The sequence below is a fragment of the Podarcis liolepis genome (genome assembly GCF_965112155.1).
Source record: "Podarcis liolepis genome assembly, chromosome: 4".
In the NCBI taxonomy this organism is placed as follows: domain Eukaryota; kingdom Metazoa; phylum Chordata; class Lepidosauria; order Squamata; family Lacertidae; genus Podarcis; species Podarcis liolepis.
In genome coordinates, this window is record NC_139558.1 from 52,539,329 (window position 1) to 52,560,187 (window position 20,859).

At 39.8% G+C, this 20,859-nt stretch overlaps 1 protein-coding gene across 2 annotated transcripts in view; it reads left to right on the plus strand.

Annotated features, from left to right (window-relative positions):
- BRWD1 (bromodomain and WD repeat domain containing 1) overlaps window positions 1–16,350 on the plus strand; it is a 43,709-nt gene extending 27,359 nt beyond the window's left edge. Inside the window, exons 30-42 of one of the 2 annotated variants that reach the window (XM_083500452.1) lie at window positions 1,052–1,207; window positions 1,434–1,554; window positions 2,603–2,728; window positions 3,813–3,888; window positions 4,910–4,951; window positions 5,131–5,265; window positions 6,530–6,682; window positions 7,098–7,267; window positions 7,975–8,204; window positions 9,066–9,230; window positions 10,763–11,662; window positions 12,341–13,225; window positions 13,962–16,350. In XM_083500452.1, the coding sequence (XP_083356578.1) occupies window positions 1,052–1,207; window positions 1,434–1,554; window positions 2,603–2,728; window positions 3,813–3,888; window positions 4,910–4,951; window positions 5,131–5,265; window positions 6,530–6,682; window positions 7,098–7,267; window positions 7,975–8,204; window positions 9,066–9,230; window positions 10,763–11,662; window positions 12,341–13,225; window positions 13,962–15,004 (4,202 nt within the window). In that variant the 3' untranslated portion in view covers window positions 15,005–16,350. The remainder of the gene's footprint in view (window positions 1–1,051; window positions 1,208–1,433; window positions 1,555–2,602; window positions 2,729–3,812; window positions 3,889–4,909; window positions 4,952–5,130; window positions 5,266–6,529; window positions 6,683–7,097; window positions 7,268–7,974; window positions 8,205–9,065; window positions 9,231–10,762; window positions 11,663–12,340; window positions 13,226–13,961) is intronic. The other variant, XM_083500453.1, reaches the window with a different exon arrangement.
- Window positions 16,351–20,859: the final 4,509 nt, after the last annotated feature.

A 20,859-nucleotide genomic window follows, 5' to 3' on the forward strand; every position in this document is an offset into this window, starting at 1 on the left:
TTTCTTGTTGAACAGATAGACAATAAATGGGTTAGGAGGTCAATAAACAATTGTGGGCTTGTGGGCTTTTGTTCTTCTGCTACTACCCTTCGGGGAACATATATGTGAGGGTTTGGCATTGCTAGTTTTTCTGAAACCAGTGATTGAGATTCATGGGCGCACCAGACACTTGCGGACCTTTTCATCCCTGAGAGAGGGTAATCCACAAAGTTATGCAGTGATGAGCCTGAAAACAAATGTGTGCATGAGTTTGCTGTGCTTGCAGGTATATTGTCACTAGATCTGGCTCGTAGATTTTGTGAAGGATCACTACTTGTCAGCATGTGTGCTTATCCCCCAATCTACAGGCAGGAAGATTTCCTGTCTAAACTAAAGATTGGCATATTTGCTCAAGATGGAGCTCCACCAGTAGTTATGCTTTGCAATTATTTAGCAGTTAAGCAGGTTTTGTTTCAGTAGCCAGATTAATTATACATAGGCTAGAGCAGGGGTGCCCAAACTTTTTTCAAATATGGCCAGATTTGATGAAATGAACATATGTGAGGGCCGACCAAAGTTGTTGAGCTTTTTTAGGATTTTACCCCAGGACATATAATGCCACAGGGGGCCGAATTAATTCGATCAGCGGGCCAGACTTTGGACATGCCTGGGCTAGAGTTTTGGAGCAACCATGGTTTTGGAGCCATGGTTTTACCTTATTTTACTTAACTAAGTAACAAATAATTGGACACTGATGTGTTGCCTTGCCCTTTAAGCAAGTAGGCAGCTTACATTTTAGCTGTTGCCTCTATACTGTACCTAGTCTTAAAACAAAGGACCCGTTGAAGTATTTACAGAACTCCAGATCTAATTTGGACACCTCTTTTAAGGGAATTGATGTTGATAGATCTGAACCTGGATATTCAGTGAACAAAAATCAAACTTATATTATTGTCACGTGCCTGGCTACCTCTGACTTTAAAAGTTTATATCATAAGAAATGTAATTTAATGAACTTACTGCATTTTGTTTTGTTCGCCTAATGCCTCCTGTATTGCTTGAAAATAACTAGTTGATCAGCCTGTGGAACTGGGAGCTAGTGTTTCTGTTACTGCTGAAGAGATGGCAAAATTATTATACAAACCTCAAAAGGGAGAATGGCAGGGGAAATCCCAGAGTGAAGAATGTGAACGGATTATCTGTGGAATTGATCAGCTTTTGACACTAGGTATGTATCTAGAAATCTGGTACCTTTTCCCCATCATGTTTGTGTAGTGGATTAAAAACTTTGGATTCATACTGCAAATACTCAGACTGTGTTCCTGTCTGACAAGTTTTCTAAAAGGTTGCTTAATCTGTTTTTAATTTCTGAAGGACTGTATGTAAATCGATAATGTATGTAAATTGAATACATTACTTCAGATGCTTCAACTGTTGTTATTTATTTATTACAGATATTTCAGCAGCATTTGCTGGCCCAGTTGATCTGAATAGGTATCCAAAGTACAGTACAGTAATAGCTTATCCAACAGACCTTTGGACTATCAGAATGAGACTTGTCAACAGGTTTTACAGGTTGGTCTGAGACTGCACTAGAAGGATGATAGCATATCCGTCTTATAAAATTGCTGAAAAGTTAAGCCACATGTAATATTGCATATTTTGGAAATCCTTGGTACGCTCCTTTGCTGAGGTACAGTTCAGATGAGGCAACATTATAACTTCAATAGGAATTGGATGTTTACTACCCTTAAAATATGGCAGACTTTTGGTTTAGCTGCAATACCACATTTTCAATATTTCTAAATAGCTTTTAGTTACCTACACATTTAGAATTTAGCATAATATATGTAATTCACCTCTTACTCAAGGGTTAGATTCCGGAGGTCCAAGTGCATGCACAAAAACAGGTAAAGCCAGGAAGCCCTGGAAAGGGCTCTCTGCAAGGTGGATGACTTCCCTGGCCTTGGGAAAGTGATTCAAGTGCTCTAGGACTCTGGAAGAACCCTTGCTCCGCCTTCCTAAAGCCAGGTAAGCCTGCAATCACAGAATTGTGTGGGATAGGTGGGGACATGGAGAGTGGATTTCCCATTCATTCATTCATTCCCTACCCCCACCCATGCAAAGCTGTGATTGCATAAGATGCAGGTTACCTAAATACAGATGCCTGACTGGATCTTTCCTTTCTAACACAGTGAGAAATAAGCTGTACATGGGAGGGATTTTCTGGTGGCTTGAGTGAAGATAGGGTCACAGTTGTACTATCAAGAAATAGTGGATACAGAATATGTAACTGTGATAAAAGTAAGTGCAGGGTAGGTGGTGATGGAAATAGGAAATAATACCTTCAGGAGGTTTAAAAGTGTGAAGTGTGAATGACACTAATGCACTTTTGCATGAAATGATCATTGTTAAAGAAATTGCTATACTACTGACATGAACATGGAGTATGTCTGGATTCAGCAAGAATAGGACATTAGCTTGTTAAAACTCCATGATAAATGAAAAGCAATATTTTTTCCACTTAAACATTTCCAGTTTTAGTGACTGAACATTTCCAGATCTAGTTGTTATATGATATTTTTCTCCTGATTAAAACTAATCTGTTTACTATTAAACATAGGAGGCTTTCTGCATTGATTTGGGAAGTAAGATGTCTTGAGAGCAATGCTCGGACCTTCAATGTGCCCAACAGCACTATTGCTAAATCTGCTCAGAAAATCACAGATCAACTCTTAGAATTCATTAGGTAAGCAATATTTCAGGATGAAATATGTTTGGTTTTTCATTGCTTAAAAGGAAATCAGAATTGTCTTACTTCTGGTCATTGCTTATGACCATGGTTTACTTGTCAGTGTTCAGAATAGATACAGTATTCACAGAAGGCTCTTGCCTTCTGTAAACAAGAAGAGGAAGGGAAACAATTTTTTTTTTGCTTTGCTTTTTTCAAATTCTCCCCTTTTCCTGGTGAATTAGCCACACAGCCATTTTTGCATTCAAGTTGCTTTAGCAGCCCAATCAGGAAACCTCTGATTATTTTGAATGTTCCTCTTTTCTCTCTTGCCATCTTCTCAACTTCATTTTCCTGCCAGCTGGGCTCACTCCTTCTCTGTCTATTGTGTGTGTTAATTGCTTCATTCTTCTTTTGTCATTCTCTTTCCATTGCCTTTTCTCTTTATGGCATCTTTCTTCCTTTTCATTTTCTATCCTCTGGTAGGTCCCAGCTGTGGCTGTGTGGCTAGTTTGCCATGAAAATGGAACGTTGGTCACCATGAAGGGGGCTTTTCTGACAGACAACATCACACAGCCATGCTGCAGCCTGTAGTCATTTGCTCACTGGGACTACACAGGTCTGAAACACAAATATAAGACAAATAACAGTACCTATTTTTCTGGTGCTGTGGTCCAATTCTAGAGGTATATTAACTGAGAAGATCTTTGGGGCTTGGCCAGAACAGAAACTGAGAAGACTATGAAAGGGAAGGAGTAGTCATCTTTAAAATAAATCAGAGGTTTTCTGTGAGGACTCCTAGAACAACATGAACCCAGCAGTCGTTGCTGTGTTATCTATCAGAAAAGGCCCTTTCACAGTAAATAAGCAACATTCCATTCTTTTGTAGATCCTTTGCCACCTCCTGCACTATTTCAAAGAGTCCCTGAACCCTCTGAAGTAGATTCATGAGTGTACAGGGGACTGCACACAGAAAGGGAAATTTGCTAAAATCACCCTGTTTTTCATTCAAGAAGCCTCTAAGGGCATTAAAGAAATTTCCACAAGTGAAAGCAACAGAACAAGATACAACCGATTGTAACATTACATTTTTATTTTCCAGGAATCCAGATTGCACAGATATTTTTGAGTTGTGCATTGCAACTAACAATGGGGACAGCATTGATCCTGATTATCTGGTAATAAAACCTCATTTTTACCCTGCCTAGATAACTGCTAGCTCTTCCCGCCTCAGAGCTATTTTATTAAGCCCTGCCCTTTCCCTTCACCCTATTGATAGGGAGTAGGCTCAAAGTTGTAAGTTCATTGAACAACAGGGTGGTGTCTGGCGCATTTTCTCTAAATGACAACTTAAGGCCCCAAACCCTTGAGTGGAGCTTTCTAACAAAATATTGCTGTGTAGAGTTCTATTCCAGTTACTTCTATTCAACTGCTTCCCTACAATAGTTGGATAGCATTTTTGTGGGATGGGAAGGAATGAGTATGTGGATCTGCTGGTGTCCAATCCAGCGACATTAAAATATTGTATGAGCAGTTCTCACTTCTGTATCTGGGGACATAAATTCTCAGTATGAACCTGAAAGTGTCCTATCTAAACAATGTGGTTCTCTATCCTTTTTTATCTCTGCTGTGTCCTGCCCCCCACCCCCATCAGTTAACATTCTGTGGTCATGGGGCCGTCATTGGGGTTTCTGCCTCCCTTGCCTTGCCTTAGGTTTTCCCAACAAAGACTTTATACCTCGAGGGAGTTCCCTCTTAGGTGGTGGTGTTTTATAAAGATTTGTTTATATTCTGGCAACCTCCAGAGTCTGATGGTGAGTAGTTTTGGATAGAAAAGCACAGGAGCAAAAAACATCTGAATCAGTATTAGAAGGAATGCTCTTGATCAGGGGTAGGCAACCTAAGGCCCATGGGCTGGATCTGGCCCAATCGCCTTCTCAATCCGAGCCTGTGGACGGTCCAGGAATCAGTGTTATTTCTGGGGCCTGCCTGGTGTTTTTACATGAGTAGAAAATGTGCTTTTATTTAAAATGCATCTCTGGGTTATTTGTGGGGCATAGGAATTTGTTCATTTCCACCCCCACCCCCCAAAAAAATATAGTCTGGCCCACCACATGGTCTGAGGGATGGTGGACCGGCCACGGCTGAAAATGCTTGCTGACCCCTGCTCTTGATGAACATTTTTGGTCTGTTTTGTAGGATGGTGAAGAGACCGATGTTCCCAGAGCACCTTTGAGAAGAGTAAGTCTGTTTACCTTGACAACACCCTTTGCCCAGTCTGTGAGATAATAGCAGGATTTTTCCATAATACTCCTACATTATACAGATGAATTCTAAATCCTGTGTCCCAGTCTGTCTTAAAGGTTTGGCAGTCAATTCTTCCATTCTACATTTAGAAATACTGTATTTCTATTTTAAAGAGTCGGGGCTTGAAGAGGAGACTCAGCTATGATGAAAACACTTGGAAGAAGCAATGTATGGAACTTGTTAATCTAATTTTCCAGTGTGAAGATTCTGAGCCATTTAGACAACCTGTCGACCTGGATCAATATCCTGTAAGTTCATATCATTATCATCGTCAATATCATTGACGTTCATTTCATATTGCATTTCCAGCATCCAGTGTTATTTCCTATTACTATGAAAAGAAATGGGCAAGAGTTTTGTTGAGTAGCTTAGGATGAGAGAACCTACACACTCCAATGTCAAATAGTTGCAGAACTATTTCCAGGGTTCTAACTGTTAAAGTGGCAGGTGGTCCTACCTAGCCAATTCCAGATCAGTCAGGTGGAATAGTGACTACCATTTGACTTTATGTTAACAGTGACAATAAAGTAAAATAGAATTTGTGTTCAACATATGAGCAGGCTTTGAAATCCCAGTCTTATTTATTCTGAGTACTGGAAGTCCTTGAGTATTTCATGGACAATGATTAATGTCAGTTTTGGATGATTATTGATTTAAGATATATCCTTCTTGCTTCAATATATCAAGGTGATTAACAATAAAATTAAAACAATTATAACACAAAGCAAAACCACACGAAACCAGCAAAATGAATTGAGAGAGAATCAAGACAGCATTAAAACAATTCATTTAAAACAATCATACCTCAAAAGTCTTACTGAAAAGAAAGATTTTAGTACTTTAGTGGAAGGGCATTAGAATGAGCTCAAGAGGGACGGAACTTAATAGCTTTGGTGCAGCCATTAGGCAGGCCCTCTTTGTGGTCCAAACAAGATGTGTGTTGAGAAATATGAGAGGATCTCTGTTGAAGATCATGTTAGGCAGGCGGGTTTATACAGGAAAAAGCATAATTACTCTGATTTAACCTCATCATAATCGAAAGTAGACTCACTAAAATCTATGGAGTCAACACTGAATGTGATTCAACCCATTGGGAATATTAATTTCCAGGCCTGTCTAGGCCCGCTAATGTTTTTAAATGTTTACAATGTTCCTTCAGATATTCTACAAAATTAATCCATTCTTTTTGTTCTAGGCCTAGAATAGCACTGGTGATATAATTAGGGTAAAATTTGTAATAAGGGAGATGAATAAATTAGATAAAGATATAAAGACGCAGAAAAGATAATAGGTAATGATGGGAAACCGGGGGGGGGGAGTCTAGGGGTCCCTAGGAAAATGTATGTTAAAGTCACTGGGATCATTTAGCACAAAGTGTGCTCCTGTTTTGTTTTGTTTTGTTTTGTTTTGTTTTGTTTTAAATGGATTTCAGGTTTACATATCTGTGTATAAGAAACTTCACCCCATTCCCCACATCTTAAATAATGGAGTTATTTGGCTGTCTTTATTTAGGACTACCGGGAAATTATAGACACACCGATGGACTTTGGGACTGTGAAGGAGACATTAGAAGCTGGGAACTATGACACTCCAATGGAACTTTGCAAAGATATTAGATTAGTATTTAGCAATGCTAAAGCATACACTCCAAACAAAAGATCCAAGGTAATGTTTCTGTGCCATTTACCTAACTTGTCAAATCAAGGGGGAGAAAGGAAGAAAGCAAGTGTCCAAAAAGAAACTGATCACCCTATCATATGTTATATAATTGCAAATCCTGTCTCTAAATTAAAGGCTGCACTCTTACTCCTAAGTAAATCTGCATAGGATTTCTGCCTTAATGAACATATTTCATTAAACAAGATTTTTTTAAAGTGTATGGTCCCGTGTTGTGTGTAGTAGAAAGTACAGTTAGTACATAAATCTCTCATAATTTTTGTTTACTGCTTGAATATTTTGTATTAAGCAGTTTATAAACTCTTAAAATAATATTAATAAAATTTTACAATTGGATCACCAAATGCAAGTGTCTTAAACTTTTTTAGAAATTAAAAATTAACCTATTTCTTTTGCAATCTAGATATATAGTATGACATTGAGATTATCTGCACTGCTTGAGGAAAAGATGAGGAGAATTATCTCTGACTTTAGAACTGGACAAAAATACAATGAAAGATTGCAGAGAAGTCAGAGGCACAATAGGAGGCTGCAAAGTCGAAGTAAATTACAGCAATCTACCAAAACACTCAGGTAAATCTTCTTCAATCTGAGGGTGTCCTTCATTGGTAAAAGCTATTTGAGGATGTGATTGAGATGTGAAGATTGCAGTCCTGTAATGCACCCTTACCTTAGAGGAGAAGTTAAAAGGCATAGGTTTGTGCTGCTAGATAAACCATGTAAATCGGTTCATCTGAAGAACTTGAGGTTTTTGACTGATGGAAGGAGCATAGTTTCCGTGTAGTTTTGGATACTTTCAAAGGTTGTGCAATGGGAGTTGACCTCCTCCTCCCCCCTCTCCCCTGAATACTCTCAAAATCTGCTCTGGATTCTGGTGTGTAGTGCTTCTCACATGTTTGATATGTTGAGGGACACACTACTACTATGTTGAGGTACATTTCTACTAAAATGAGCTTTCAAGGTAATGTCATATTAAAATAATACAAAATACCAACAGAATTTAACAGATTTAAAACTTTAAAAAATATGACAAAAGTGCAATGCTGCTATTATACTGGTTAAAAGGTTTAAATATGATAAAATGAACATGTACATTGCTATGTTATAGGTGAGGCTTTCAGTTTGAGTACTTTGCATTGATTGTGTTGCATATTAAAATTAACTTAATACAATCTTAGAAGCATCTTAACGAGTGGGAAAGTACCACTGAAATAAAAATTAATTATATTAAATGCAACCATATTCATGGACTGCATATTGTTTTCCTCCTGTTTGTCAAGAAATGGAAAGCAGAAGCAGTGTAAATCTCAGGGTAAAATTCAGTCTGAGCCAGAAGATTCTTCTAACCAAAATACCTCAAGCAGAAAGTCGTGTGTTACAAACCATAAAATGTATGCCGGCACCTCCAGCCGCAGTGTTGCCGGCATATCTTCTGATTCCGCCTCATCATTTGGGAAAAATGCACGAACAAGGAGCACAGCTGTAGCACACAGTTCTGCATTGTCATCAGGTGAGTGATCAGTTTGTGGGGAAATGGTTAAAAGAAACTTTTCTCTCTAATTGTAAATACATCCTTTGTCTTGCGGTTTAAAATTGCTCTCAACTCAAGCAGACATAACCTTAATGATAGTAAGGTGATCAGACCATACAAAATTCTGTCATTTCCCAGGTATTCTTACCTTTGGCATATTGAACTTTAATTTTTTATGCTGTACATTTTTTGTAAACTGTAAAGTAGACGTGCAGCTTCACATTTCTTAAATGTATACTTCTTCTGTATTTCTTAATGTACTTTGTCTTTTGACACAAGCTTTTGGCCATGTTTGCTGAGCAGATGGGAGATGCTTTAGAATGTTGAGAACGGGAAAATAGAATTTGATTGACTTAAGAATACCAAGAGTAATATGGAACAGTTTGAATGCATTGTCGTATCTGCAGTTCCTAGACATTAGAACTGAACCCTGTGATCATCATCTGAGGCCTTTCTTCATATGCCCCCTCCACGAGAGGTCTGGAGGGTGGCAACATGAGAACGGACCTTTTCAGCAGTGGCTCCCCATTTGTGGAATGCGCTACCCAGCGGGGCTCATCTACCGCCTTTATTACATATCTTTAGATGCTAGGCAAAAGCTTTTCTCTATAACCAGGCACTTAGACTGATTAAACAATCTATGGCCTTTAAAATATGTTTGTGGATGTGGGGTTATTGGTTTGTTATTTATTTGTGTTCTTATTTTCTATTTTTGTGTTGTAAACTGCTCTGTGATCTTCGAATGAAGGACTGAATGATAATAATAATATAAAATATCTTTGAAGAAAAGAGGAAATCTGTTTTGAAGTCTTACTAGCATACAATTATTTACCTTTCCAGAAAGTGAGCTGGACCACTCAACAACAGCTTCATCTTCAAGTAGTTCAGAGGAAAGCAAAGAAAGTTCTGCAGAAATCTCATACCCTATAGTACATAATGGAATATCCAGGAAAAGAAATGATTTCAGAGTTACTAGAAACAGAGTCTATCAGCAAAAGCAAATGGGTAAGAGTAATTCAGCTAATGTTCATTGCAGAAGTTGGGTCACTGCTTCCATTATTCCCAGGTATATAGTTGTGAATTTACTTTGAAATCTACTTTAGATTGGCCCAATTGAGATCCTCAAGGTATCTTAATGGCAACAAAAATAAAAGAAATCTAAAACCAGCACATAAACAATGTTTGTAAACTATCAAAAACAATAATATTAAGAGCAATAATCTGGTAGATAATGGAGATGCCATAGTGCACAGTAGTATACAGTTGCTACTCAAATGGTTATCCAAAATATTGAACTTTAATTAGCTTTCTAAAAATGCAAGTAACTCTGGCAGGTCTACATGGGGAAAGAGCTCCATGGTGGAAGTGCTGAGAGCCAGGCCCCATCAGATGGCTTGAAATCTTGAAGTCATGCAGTAGGAATTCCTTGAAGTAACCTTGACCCAGAGCCTAAACTTTCCATGGGTCACCTTGATGGGTTTGTTTTCAAGCATGGTATGGATTCAGATGGTGTTGCCAAAAGACTTTTTCCTTTGCAAAGACCATCTGTGGAGGGAAAACATCCCTTTGAAAGGCATTATGTTAGCACCAGTCAGTTGACTGGCACTGTCAACAACTCCTACTTGCCAAGGAACAATTGGGTGCACACTTTAAGTTCCTGACTTAGCGGTTACACATTCACCTGCCCCATGTCTGATGTCACATGTGACATATGTTTGGGCAAGTTTGTGTAATTTGAGGGAAACTGATCCCCACACCTGGCTTTAAATGAAAAATTCTGTATTTTTAATTACACTCAAAAATTAAATTGAAGCCCGGAAACCAACTTGCTGCTTGTGACAATGTGTGCTTTTTTGATCTTGATTTGCATGTATTTAAATGTTGAGTAGGGAAAATGCTGGACTAAAATGCAGTTGTACCAAGATTCTCTCAAATGTTTCTCTTGCTATAGTATTGTGAGTGATTGTGGAGATATTTTAAATCTATTTCTAAAGTGGATTAGATTTCCACTATACAGTTTCATGAAATACATGCAGGTTCCGCTATCCCCATGCTCATATGCCCCAAACGTCTTCTGTGCTCCGCAGAGTCACTTATCCAAGTTGCCTGCTTCCTTACTACTTGGTCTGTTTGCTTGCTTTGCTAGTCAGTGGCAGCTATTTTCAGGCAGAGATGGAGTGCGGAGCAAGATTGGACAAATCAGGAAGCAGGAGAGTTCAGTCAAATGAGCTTTTTACTTTGTCTTTCTTTGGATGATTGGCTGCAGCCATTTCAGGAAGACACCATGGAAGGAGTGGGAAAAGGGAGTGGGCAGATTCTGCATTAGAAATACGACTTCTACAGGAAATAGTGGAAATTGTATACTTGTTATACAAATGCTCACCTAATGAACAGTTTCCAGGGAACACATTTCATTCAGTAAGCGGGACCTGTGTGTATTGTTCCAGAGCTTTGCATGGTTCTGAGCTTAGTGACAGGCAAATTGTACTCATTTTAAAATGTTCAACATAAGTAAGCCTCCTCATTTTTGTGTCTAGCTTATCAAGAGAATGGAAATAGCCAAAGAACTACCAGAAAAAGAATATCTGAAAGAGAAATGGATAATTCAAAAGAGCTGTATGAGACTTTGTGTAACAGATCTGGAAGGCACAGAAAAGTTCCACGTAGAAGTGCTACTGTAGCAGCTAATAAATTAAGACTGATGAGTGATGTAGAAGAGGAGCTATCCAGTTCAGAAAGTGTTGGTATTGGAAGCAAAAACAGAAAACTGCCTCATCGCAATGCTTCTGCTGCAGCCAGAAAAGTATTGCTAAATGACTCTGAGGAAAGTTCCATACAGTCTGAAAGTGACAAGGAAGAAGAATCATCTAACCGAAGGAAAACCTTCAAAGCTGGTTCAGGTGCTGTTGCTGTTCGAAAAAAGCATGCTAGTGAATCTGATAGTGGGAGCTCAGATTCTGAAAATAGTGTGCAAAAAACACTAAAGGGTTGTCATGTTAATGGCCAGAAGCAGTCACAAAGAGCTACCCACTGTGCATCTCCCAAAATAAAATCCCCTGTTGAATTTTCAGAAGATGACTCCAAAAGCCTTGTGTCAGAGGATGGGAGCATTCAGAAAGCTTCTTACCAGTTACCTTCTGCATCCAGAAGTAATAACAGAAATATCTCTGAGGCAGATTCTGAGCCAGAAAAATGCAATGGTTTAGAAAAACAAACCTGTAAAAGAGTATCAACTCATTTCAGGAAAGCTAAGGTATTAAGTGACTCAGATGAAGGACTGGATTCAGGGAAAGAGGATGAGCGTGTCACTTTTTCAGAGAGCAGAGGGTCTTCTAAGATGTCAAGACTACCCAAAGATAGCTCCAAGTGCTCATCTGATTTAGAGTCTGGAACTGATAGCAGCAACTCAACAAAAAGAAGGAAAAACATCAGGAAAGGTGATGTATTTTAAATGTATAAAATGTGATTTAATGCACATTCCAGATTTAAAAAGCTTTTCCCTTGTAGCCGCTCTAAGTGAAACTATCCAATATTCAGCAGAGTTTGAATTTCGATGAATAAAATATATCTAGATCATAATCTGGGATTTAAGCAGCACAACAGTTCTCAAGATAGCAATCCTGGTCGCTCCTTGTCACTAACTATTGAAGGCATGGTTGATTTAAAAGACCTTGCTTAACTGAATTTTGTTTTGAAGTAGTACATGCTATGTAATATTAAACTGAGGATATAGAACTTGTTTCTTAAAAGTCAAATATATGGGGTGCTGTCCAGTTGTGGCATCCTACTGATACAAACGGAACTTCTATTTCTCCCTGAAAACTCCTCTCCTAAATCTGTTCTTTAGAAGCCTTTGAGAACACTTTGTTAGCTCAAGCACTAAGGTTTATGGAACACTGAGTGTAACATGGGGCTCATTTGTTTGTGTGGATGTGGATTAATGACAGGTGGATTATATCTTACCATCAGATGTATGCATGTACTAGCTGCTTAGCTTTAATAAGTAGTCTTTAAATGTGCAATTTTTTCAATGAAACTAGCTTTTGTTAGTGTTTAATATTGTGCTATACATGCCAGGTCTGCTTTTATATAATAATCTTTGCATGCCTTTATAGAATGTGTCATCCAAGAGAATGGGTGCAGACGTTCTGCCAGGAAAAGGAGGCATGAAAGTGATTCTCAAGAAGAGGGAACTTATAAAATAGAAAATAGCAACCATCACGGTTACCGAAGATTGCGTCGTAAAAGTGCTACTGTGGCAGCTTATAAACTGAGGAACATAAATGATGTGGAAACCAGAGGCTTTGAAAATGAGGAAAAGCTGAACCATCACAATGCAGTTTCTACAACTAGGAAGTCAAACAGTTCAAGGGATGAAGACCAACAGTCTGAAGGAAAAAATAGGAGATATAGCAGAAGAAAGTGTCGTCAGACTGAGTCAGCTGTTTCTGCTAAGAGATATGATAGTGAGTCTGAAAATAGTTCAGATTCTGAAAGTGCTTTAAGAAGAAACAGGCATGTTAAAACCCATGGGCGCAAGCATAGAACTGTTTGTGATGAATCCCCTAATATAAAACCCAGGGTGGAAGTTTCAGAAAATAACCCCAAAAGCCATATGCCAAAGGGCAGAAGTCTTGATAAACCTTCTATATATTTGCATAGTACTGTAGCCAGTTATGAATCTGAACTAGATTCTGAGTTAGACCAATGCAGTGAGGAAGTTAAGAAGAAGCATGACTCTCGGAAGACTGTAGATTCTTCTAGTAAATCAAAAGACAAAAATCGCAGCAAAGCCACTGCAAAATCTGATGTAGAACATAGAGAGGATGGAACAGACTCTCTGCCAGAAACCAAGGAACTTTCAAGAAAGCCCAAATATAAATCCACAGTGGACTCCAGTTGTACTTCTGATTTGGAAATTGAATCCTGCTCCAATAGTAGTGATGCCACAACAGAGCAACACAAGAAAAAGAAACGAAAGAGAGAAGCTGTTAGAAAAGGTAATGTTTCTTGTACTAATATATTTTAAATCTGTGCCTGAGGGAACTGGTAAGGCTAACACATCTATCTGCTGTTGGGAGCCAATGGACCTCTTAAAGCACTAGCTGGAAATAAAGTGCAATGGCTTGTGTTTAAAAATATATAAAGTCTATTTAAAACAGTATCAGCATTGCAAAAACAGTGTCTAACATAAAAACTATTGGGGTATGTAGAACCCTACAGTATTTATAGAAGAGAAGGCAAAACAAACCAAGAAAATGCCTAGGTGAAATACTGGGCTTTATAGAAAATAATTGCAATCATCTGGTGTACTGAAATAGATTAAGAGAGTCTCCTTATTGGTCAAAATAAGTGTTGCAAGTTCATCCTGAATGATCAAGAATTAGAATTAGAAAGTTAGAGAGATGCCTGCCATGCTAACAGTGTAGTCTTATGCAGGTCTACTCAGAAGTAAGTTCCATTGAGTTCCATGCTGCTTGCTCCTAGGGAAGTGTGTATGGGATTATTGGTGGGTACTTGCTGCCCTAGGCAGTGTGAAGTGTTTATAACATTAAAAGTCTGCTTAGAACTTTCATTGTTAAAAATATTTTAATGGTGCTTAAATTTCACAGTTGTACTGTTATCCTATATAATAGAGTTTGGTTTTGAATTATTACTTCAGTATATCATTTGTCTAAATGCACTCATTTCTGTTGGGAATAAAGTATTTTGAAATTTAAAACTTTTCTCTTGTAGAATCAACCCGAGTGATAAGGCAAAGTCCAGTATTACTCCGGAACAGGAAGAATTGCAGAAATTCTGCAGAATTGAATAGTGAAACAAGCAATATCAAAACCCCTAATGGAAAGAAAATCCCACGCCGTAGTGCTACTGTGGCTGCAAGCAAAATCAAGCTAATTAGTGATGCCAAGGAAGAGTTCTCAAGTTCAGAAGTTAGATACCCTAAAAGCAGGTACAGAAAATTGCCTCATCGCAATGCCTCTGCTGCGGCCAGAAAGATGATATTGGATGTTGCACCTTCACCCTCTGAAAGTGAAGCAGAACTAAAGGAATGTGAGCTCAGACAGAAACAGTTTCAGACTTCCTCTTACAGAGCTAAAAAATCTAGCAGAGAACCAGAGCAGAAACATTTGGACTCTGAAGTAGAAAGTGTGGTGGAACAAAAGAGCAGACAGAGCAGAGCCCCAAGGAGACGGTCTCTCACACCTGTGCGTAAAACAGTTCCTAAAAGGAAAAAACGTGCAGTAGAATTTTCTGAAGACGAATCCTCCAGTAGCATGTCTGCAGAGCACATAGATTCAAGCCAGCCACTGCTTTCTGATAACCATAATGTTTCCGAATTGGAAAAAGAAGATAGTGATAAAAATATGAGGAGTACAACAGAGACCGGAAAAGGAGAGAGAAAACAAAGAAGTTCTTTGTCAAAAAACCCTGGAACTTCAAGGAACACAAAACCAGAACCTGATGGCAGTTCCAATTATTCTTCTGCTTCAGAATCTCAAACAGACTCAAAAAATATTGACAGTAGGAGAACTAGAAAGACAAAAAAGAGGAAAAGGAAAGCCATTTCAATAGATAACACTTTAAATGATGGCTTTTCTGAACCTTCCAAAATACCGCAGAGAAAGAAACGGCCAAAAGTGAATGAAGAGAATGATTCTGAGGAATTGGATTATACCAAGTATAAAAGAGGGAATCGACGTTCCAAAATTAGAACTAGAAATGGGGGCAGGAGAACTGTAAGATATGCAGATGATGAAGATGACTGTGAAATGTAACCTTGACAGGAAAATCTAGCCCACTTTCCTTTTGCTAGTGATGCTAGCAAGATGTTGAATCTTCTCTTCCTCTAATTCAGGGAATATATTTATATTTTTCTATGAAAAAGTTAAATGTGGAGGCTCTCCTTTTCATAATATGACTTGCACATGCCTGCCTATGTAGCAGCATTTAGCACATATGCCAAAATGTGCCTCATTGTAAGGGGCAAACTTTTGTCTTCAATGGTATTTTGCTAAATATAGTAAGTGGTGGGAGGGGGCTGAATAAAACATTAGGCAAACACAGCTTAAAAGCTGTTTGTTTAGACAGTATTATGGTGCTGCAGACACTACCTATGTCTTACCATATTGGCGTGTTTAAAGAACAGATGAATGAACAGCCTGGCGTTTTAAGAACCCATATATCAGTGACAGACTAGCCTCTCATACTGTATATTGTAAACAACTTAAAAGTGGTTACTGATTTAAAAACACACACCAGATATATGAGAAATAGGCACCCAAAGTAACAACCTGTTAAAATGAGCGGTGCTATGGATTTCTGAAAAACACAGCTTGAACTAATCGGTAATTAAGGGGGATAAAACACTTCCTGATTTTATAAATATGTCAATAAAAAGCTTCGCTGTCAGATATGTGGCTTCCATACTGTAAATTTGAGACCATTAGAATACAGGTGACCACTTGAGCCTAAGATTTTTCTTTGTGTGAATTTTTGTTACAAAACAAGCAAAAACTTAAGTTTGTGCTTTTTTTATTCAAAATGGATTAAAACTTTTAATGCTCAGAGTGCTAGTATTTAAGGTGTTTTTGCTAAAGTTTGATGCCTAATTCCTTAAGATATAATTATTTATAACTTAGATAATTGGTGCACTTAAGCCACCCCAGCTCCTGATTTATTTTTTTTCAAAGTAAAGCACCTTCATGTTGGTGGTGTTTAGGTTGGCACTGTTGGAAGCAAAAGTAATTTCACTTCATTATTGTATATCAAGAATGGAAGTAAATAGTAATGCCACCCCATTTGGATTACCTTCTCTAGGATGTTATTTAAACTTCCCCTTCCTGGGGAGTGATCTGTTTGCTTTGTATGACCCCCATTTGTTCTAATTCTGTGAAAATTCTGTATAAGTATACCAGGTATTTAATTTATCTCTGTGGGTTTCTTGAAGTTTTATTTTGATAACTATTAATTCAGGGTTGTATGCGGGTTGTTTTTTGAATGAAACAAAACCCTGAACTACTGTCCTAGAAAGCTGGTTTTTTGTCTTCCACTTCTTGATTTCTCAAGGTAAAACTCCGGATAACATGGTTTGTCTATTAATAAAAGACTCCTAGTGATCAAAGTTCTTTATTTTTGTATGTTTAGTTAGAAACTGTACTTGATATGGATAAACTTGCACATTCTGTGTTTAAATGAAGCTTCTTTGGAGTAGATTTGTTTGTTTAGAATCCTTTCCTCCTGGCCATATGAAATCCTAGTTTCTTCATTCCAGAGTTCTGCATAATGGTACGTCTGTGACCAATCTTCCATATTAGTTCAAGTAAATGACAGCTGCCAACCATTCATTGTGGCTCCCAGAGGAGCCGGATGCCGCAAGGGTTCTGATGTCACTAAAGTAAAGCATACGTCAAGAGTTGCAAGCTTGTGGATTATTCATAGAATCATAGAATTATAGAGTTGGAAGGGACCCTAAGGGTCTTGTAGTCCAACCCCTTGCAATGCATGAATCTCAGCTAAAGTATCCATGGCAGATGGCCATCCAGCCTCTGCTTAAAAACCTCGATGAAGGAAGATACTTGTCAATATCCTTAAATTCTGATGCCTAGAACTGGACACTGTGTTCCAGGGGTGGCCTGACCAAGGCAGCATAGCGTGATACTGTTGCTTCCTTTGATCTGGATACTATGCTTACGTTGATGTAGCCTAGAATAGCATTAGCTTTTTTGCTGCTACATCACAATGTTGACTCATGTTAAGCTTGTAGTTTACTAAGACCCTAGATTGTTCTCATATGTACTACAGGCAATCCAAGTGTCCCCCGTCCTACATTTGTGCAGCATTGCTGTCTTAAGTGTAGGGCTGACATTCGTCTCTCTTTAATTTCTGTTAGTTGGAGCCCAGTTCTCCAATCTGTTAATATCTCGAATCCCAAGTCTGTCTCCTGCAGCATTAGCTACCCCTCTGTTTGGAGTCATCTGAAAATCTGATGAGCACCCCCTCAATTCTTTCACCCAAGTTGTTTATAAAGATGTTGGAAGAACAACAGACCCAGGACAGAACCCTGCAGCACCCCACTTGTCACTTTTTTCTGGGGTGACACCCATGAATAAGCACTCTCTGGGTTTGGTCAGTCAACCAGCTACAAATCCACCTAATAGTTCCTGTCAGGGGTTCAGGGACAGAGGCACAGGGGAGACAGGAGATGGAGAGCGAATGGGAAGAATCTGAGGACAGCGGGGGGGGGGGGGAGAATGACAGTGATCCGAGGGATTCCATGAGCCTCTCCAGCGAATCAGAGGATTCCCAGAAGGGGGCGCCGGTGGTCAGGACAAGGGGGGTCCCAAGGGGGACGCATCAGGGACAAGGGGCCAGCGGGGACTCCCAAAGCGGCAGCTGGAGATCAGGACCAGCTTCCCCGCCAGAGCGTGGCGAGGGGGGGGGGAAGGTTCCTGTGTGTCAGAGGCAACGTCTCCGTCAGCAGGGAGAGGAAATGAGTCAGGGCTGACCACGCCTTCATGGGAGAAGGGGGGAATGGAGGGAAGGTCAGAACCAGCTATCCTCCCGGAAAAGGAAGAAAGCAGTGACGGGAGTAGTGTAACGATTAGAAGGAAGGTTGGGAGCTGGGCGCGCGCGCCAAGTTCAAATGTACAGGCGGGCGGGAAAGCAGAGAGCCCGGATTGGGAGCCAGGTCCTAAAGCCCGCCGGAGGGAGGGGGAATAATCCGGGGAATCGGCGTCAGAGGAGTCCAGGAGGGGCGAAACCCCAGCGGGCAGGAAGACCCAGCGGAAGAGGGAAAGGAGGAGGTGGAGCAAGGCAAGGGTCTTAAACTGGTGCCGGGGAGGGACTGACTCAGACGGGACTTCAACGGTCTAGCATAACAGACGTAGGGCTGCGCGCCGCGGCTGTGAAACGGAAAATGGACTTCAATAAATACTTCTGTATATAAAGAGAAACTGGCGTTGGTCCTTTGTGAGCTAGGACCTGAGGCAGCCCTGACAGTTCCTTATCCTGCCCACATTTTACCAGCTTCTCTGCAAGAATATCATGGGGAAATTTGTCGAAGGCATTACTGTAATCACAATACACTACATCCATAGCATTTATAAGTAGCTTGTCACTGACACCAATCTGCCCAAGACTCAGATTGGTTGGTTGGCTCAGGCTGACTCTACATATTAGTATGTGATGTAAGCAGTCCACTAGTAGTTTTTGGTAAAATGGTTTGTGTAGTGTGCATATTTCTCTAGTTCATCACCAGGGTTTGTTAGGCATTTAACCATTCTTTGCATAATTTGTTGGTTAGTTTAAATATTGGCTGTAGCCACTGATGGTCTTGTGCTAGGAACAGCAAAATGCTGATCTATACATACATGGAAGAGTGCCCCACTGAGCTCAGTTTGTTTGAGTAGACATACATAGGACTGAACTGTAGGGAACTATGAGTTTGTTGGATTGGCTCGATTCCCACATTTGGAGTACATGATCAGCCAATTTGCAGTTAGGGCATTTTCATGCTAACACGAGACTATAATGAGATCATAGTTGTAATGCAGGTGAGAAGCTATCAAAATGTGTAACTACCAAAGAAATAAATTTAATAACAGCAATGCTGGGGGGGAACGGTAGTTAACTCATAATCTATTGTATCGTGAGGGGAAACGGTACAAAACACAGATGCAACATATGTTAAAAGCTTCCCCACTCTCCAGAATCACACTGATCGAATTTGGTTGCTCCTAAGCATGTTTAAGAGGGACGCGGGTGGTGCTGTGGGTAAAACCTCAGTGCCTAGGGCTTGCCGATTGCATGGTCGGCGGTTCGAATCCCCGCAGCGGGGTGAGCTCCCGTCTTTTGGTCCCAGCTCCTGCCCACCTAGCAGTTCGAAAGCACCCCTCAGTGCAAGTAGATAAATAGGTACCGCTTTATGGCGGGAAGGTAAACGGCGTTTCCGTGTGCTGCACTGGTGCTGGCTCGCCAGAGCAGCTTCGTCACGCTGGCCACGTGACCCGGAAGTGTCTCTGGACAGCGCTGGCCCCCGGCCTCTTAAGTGAGATGGACACACAACCCTAGAGTTGGACACAACTGGCCCGTACGGGCAGGGGTACCTTTACCTTTACCTTTTTAAGCATGTTTAAAGCTCGCTCTAAAATGTCAAAAGATCTGAAAATGGATCTCCTATTTCACATGTGGTTGCCAGCACTTTTTTTTTTGGAAACTCTCAAGGGAGATAGGGTTGTTGGCAGCAGGTAGCTTGTAAATTACGGAATTCAATCCACAATTTTAACAAAAGGGAGTGAACACAGTGCCTTCTAGATGTCGACTCAGGGGTTCCAACTTCAAAAAAATAATGGGGTAAGCTTTGCCCTGCATAATTGATCACAAGATGCATGCACACCATTTGAATGGCAATGCCCATCAACTTGGGAGGGGCAGGCCCCTTTAATATTTTATTGGGGGGCCCAAACCCCAAGGAGTTGGCTCCTATGTTGACTCCCAAGTCCTATCAGACTTAGCCGATATGGTCCATTATGGGCTGTAGCCTGCAGCCTCTGCAGCCAGGCACTATATGGGCTCCGCTCTTCATTGACTGTTTCTGCCTCTAGGCAGAGCAGTGTCTCAGCTTCCATTCCCCCATCTAGTAAAAGTAATGCACATCCATGGTTGATATTCAGAATGTGATCAAAAGCTGATACTGGAAAGAAGAAAACAATTGGATGATGTGAAAATGAGAGAGCAAAATAAGGCGGCATTGAGAACATCATAAGAGCTTCACTGCATTGGACTGAAGGTTCTGTTGTATCTCTTGACCTTAGGGAGAAGGTGAATTATAATTAATATAAATACCATTAAACATATATGCCAGTGGCTTTCTGGAAATCACCTGCTCATAATCTGATATTGAAAGGGATGTTCTCAGCCGAACTTGAAAAGAAGTCTTTCATGTTTGAAAGTGAAGAAAGTTGACCTCATTCTTTCATCCACATGTGGCCGCCAGACTCTTGTGTTGTGGCCAGCCACAATGGCTTAACATGGAATTTGTGTTACAGAAATGTTGTTTGCTGAGTTTGAAACATATTTTAATAATTTTGTCACCTGAATGGTATCTTGATGGTCTTAAAATAACCAACTTAAGTTCTTTGTATTTATTTGGAGCAGATGTTAAAAAATCTTTAGCATGTCTGACACATTTACGTACCAGTTAACTCTTATTAAATGTGACCCTTGCCAAGTGACTTGGGAGTTTATTTCAAAGGATTGCAGTTCTATGTAACTGGAAGCAGATAACTGAAGATGCATCCATAGCCAGATTTTTTTATATGTATAAAATGTACTATAACCTGATTAGCATCTAATACATAGATTTTTTAAAAAAAAATCTGGGTTGTTCGTGCTAATTTATTATTTGTTTGCTGTATATTTTTCAGAATGCCAAATAAGAGTTGAACTTGAAAGGGGTGTATACTTCATTCAAATCAAGCTAGGGGCTGTACGCATGTTTGTGCCACATCTAAATTCATCCACTGTGTTGCTCAGCAAACTCTTCATTTTTTACTTTCATGACTGGTCAGACAGCTGCAGCCCAGCTGAGATATTCAAAGATAAAAAGAAAGCTATCCTATCATGTAGTTTA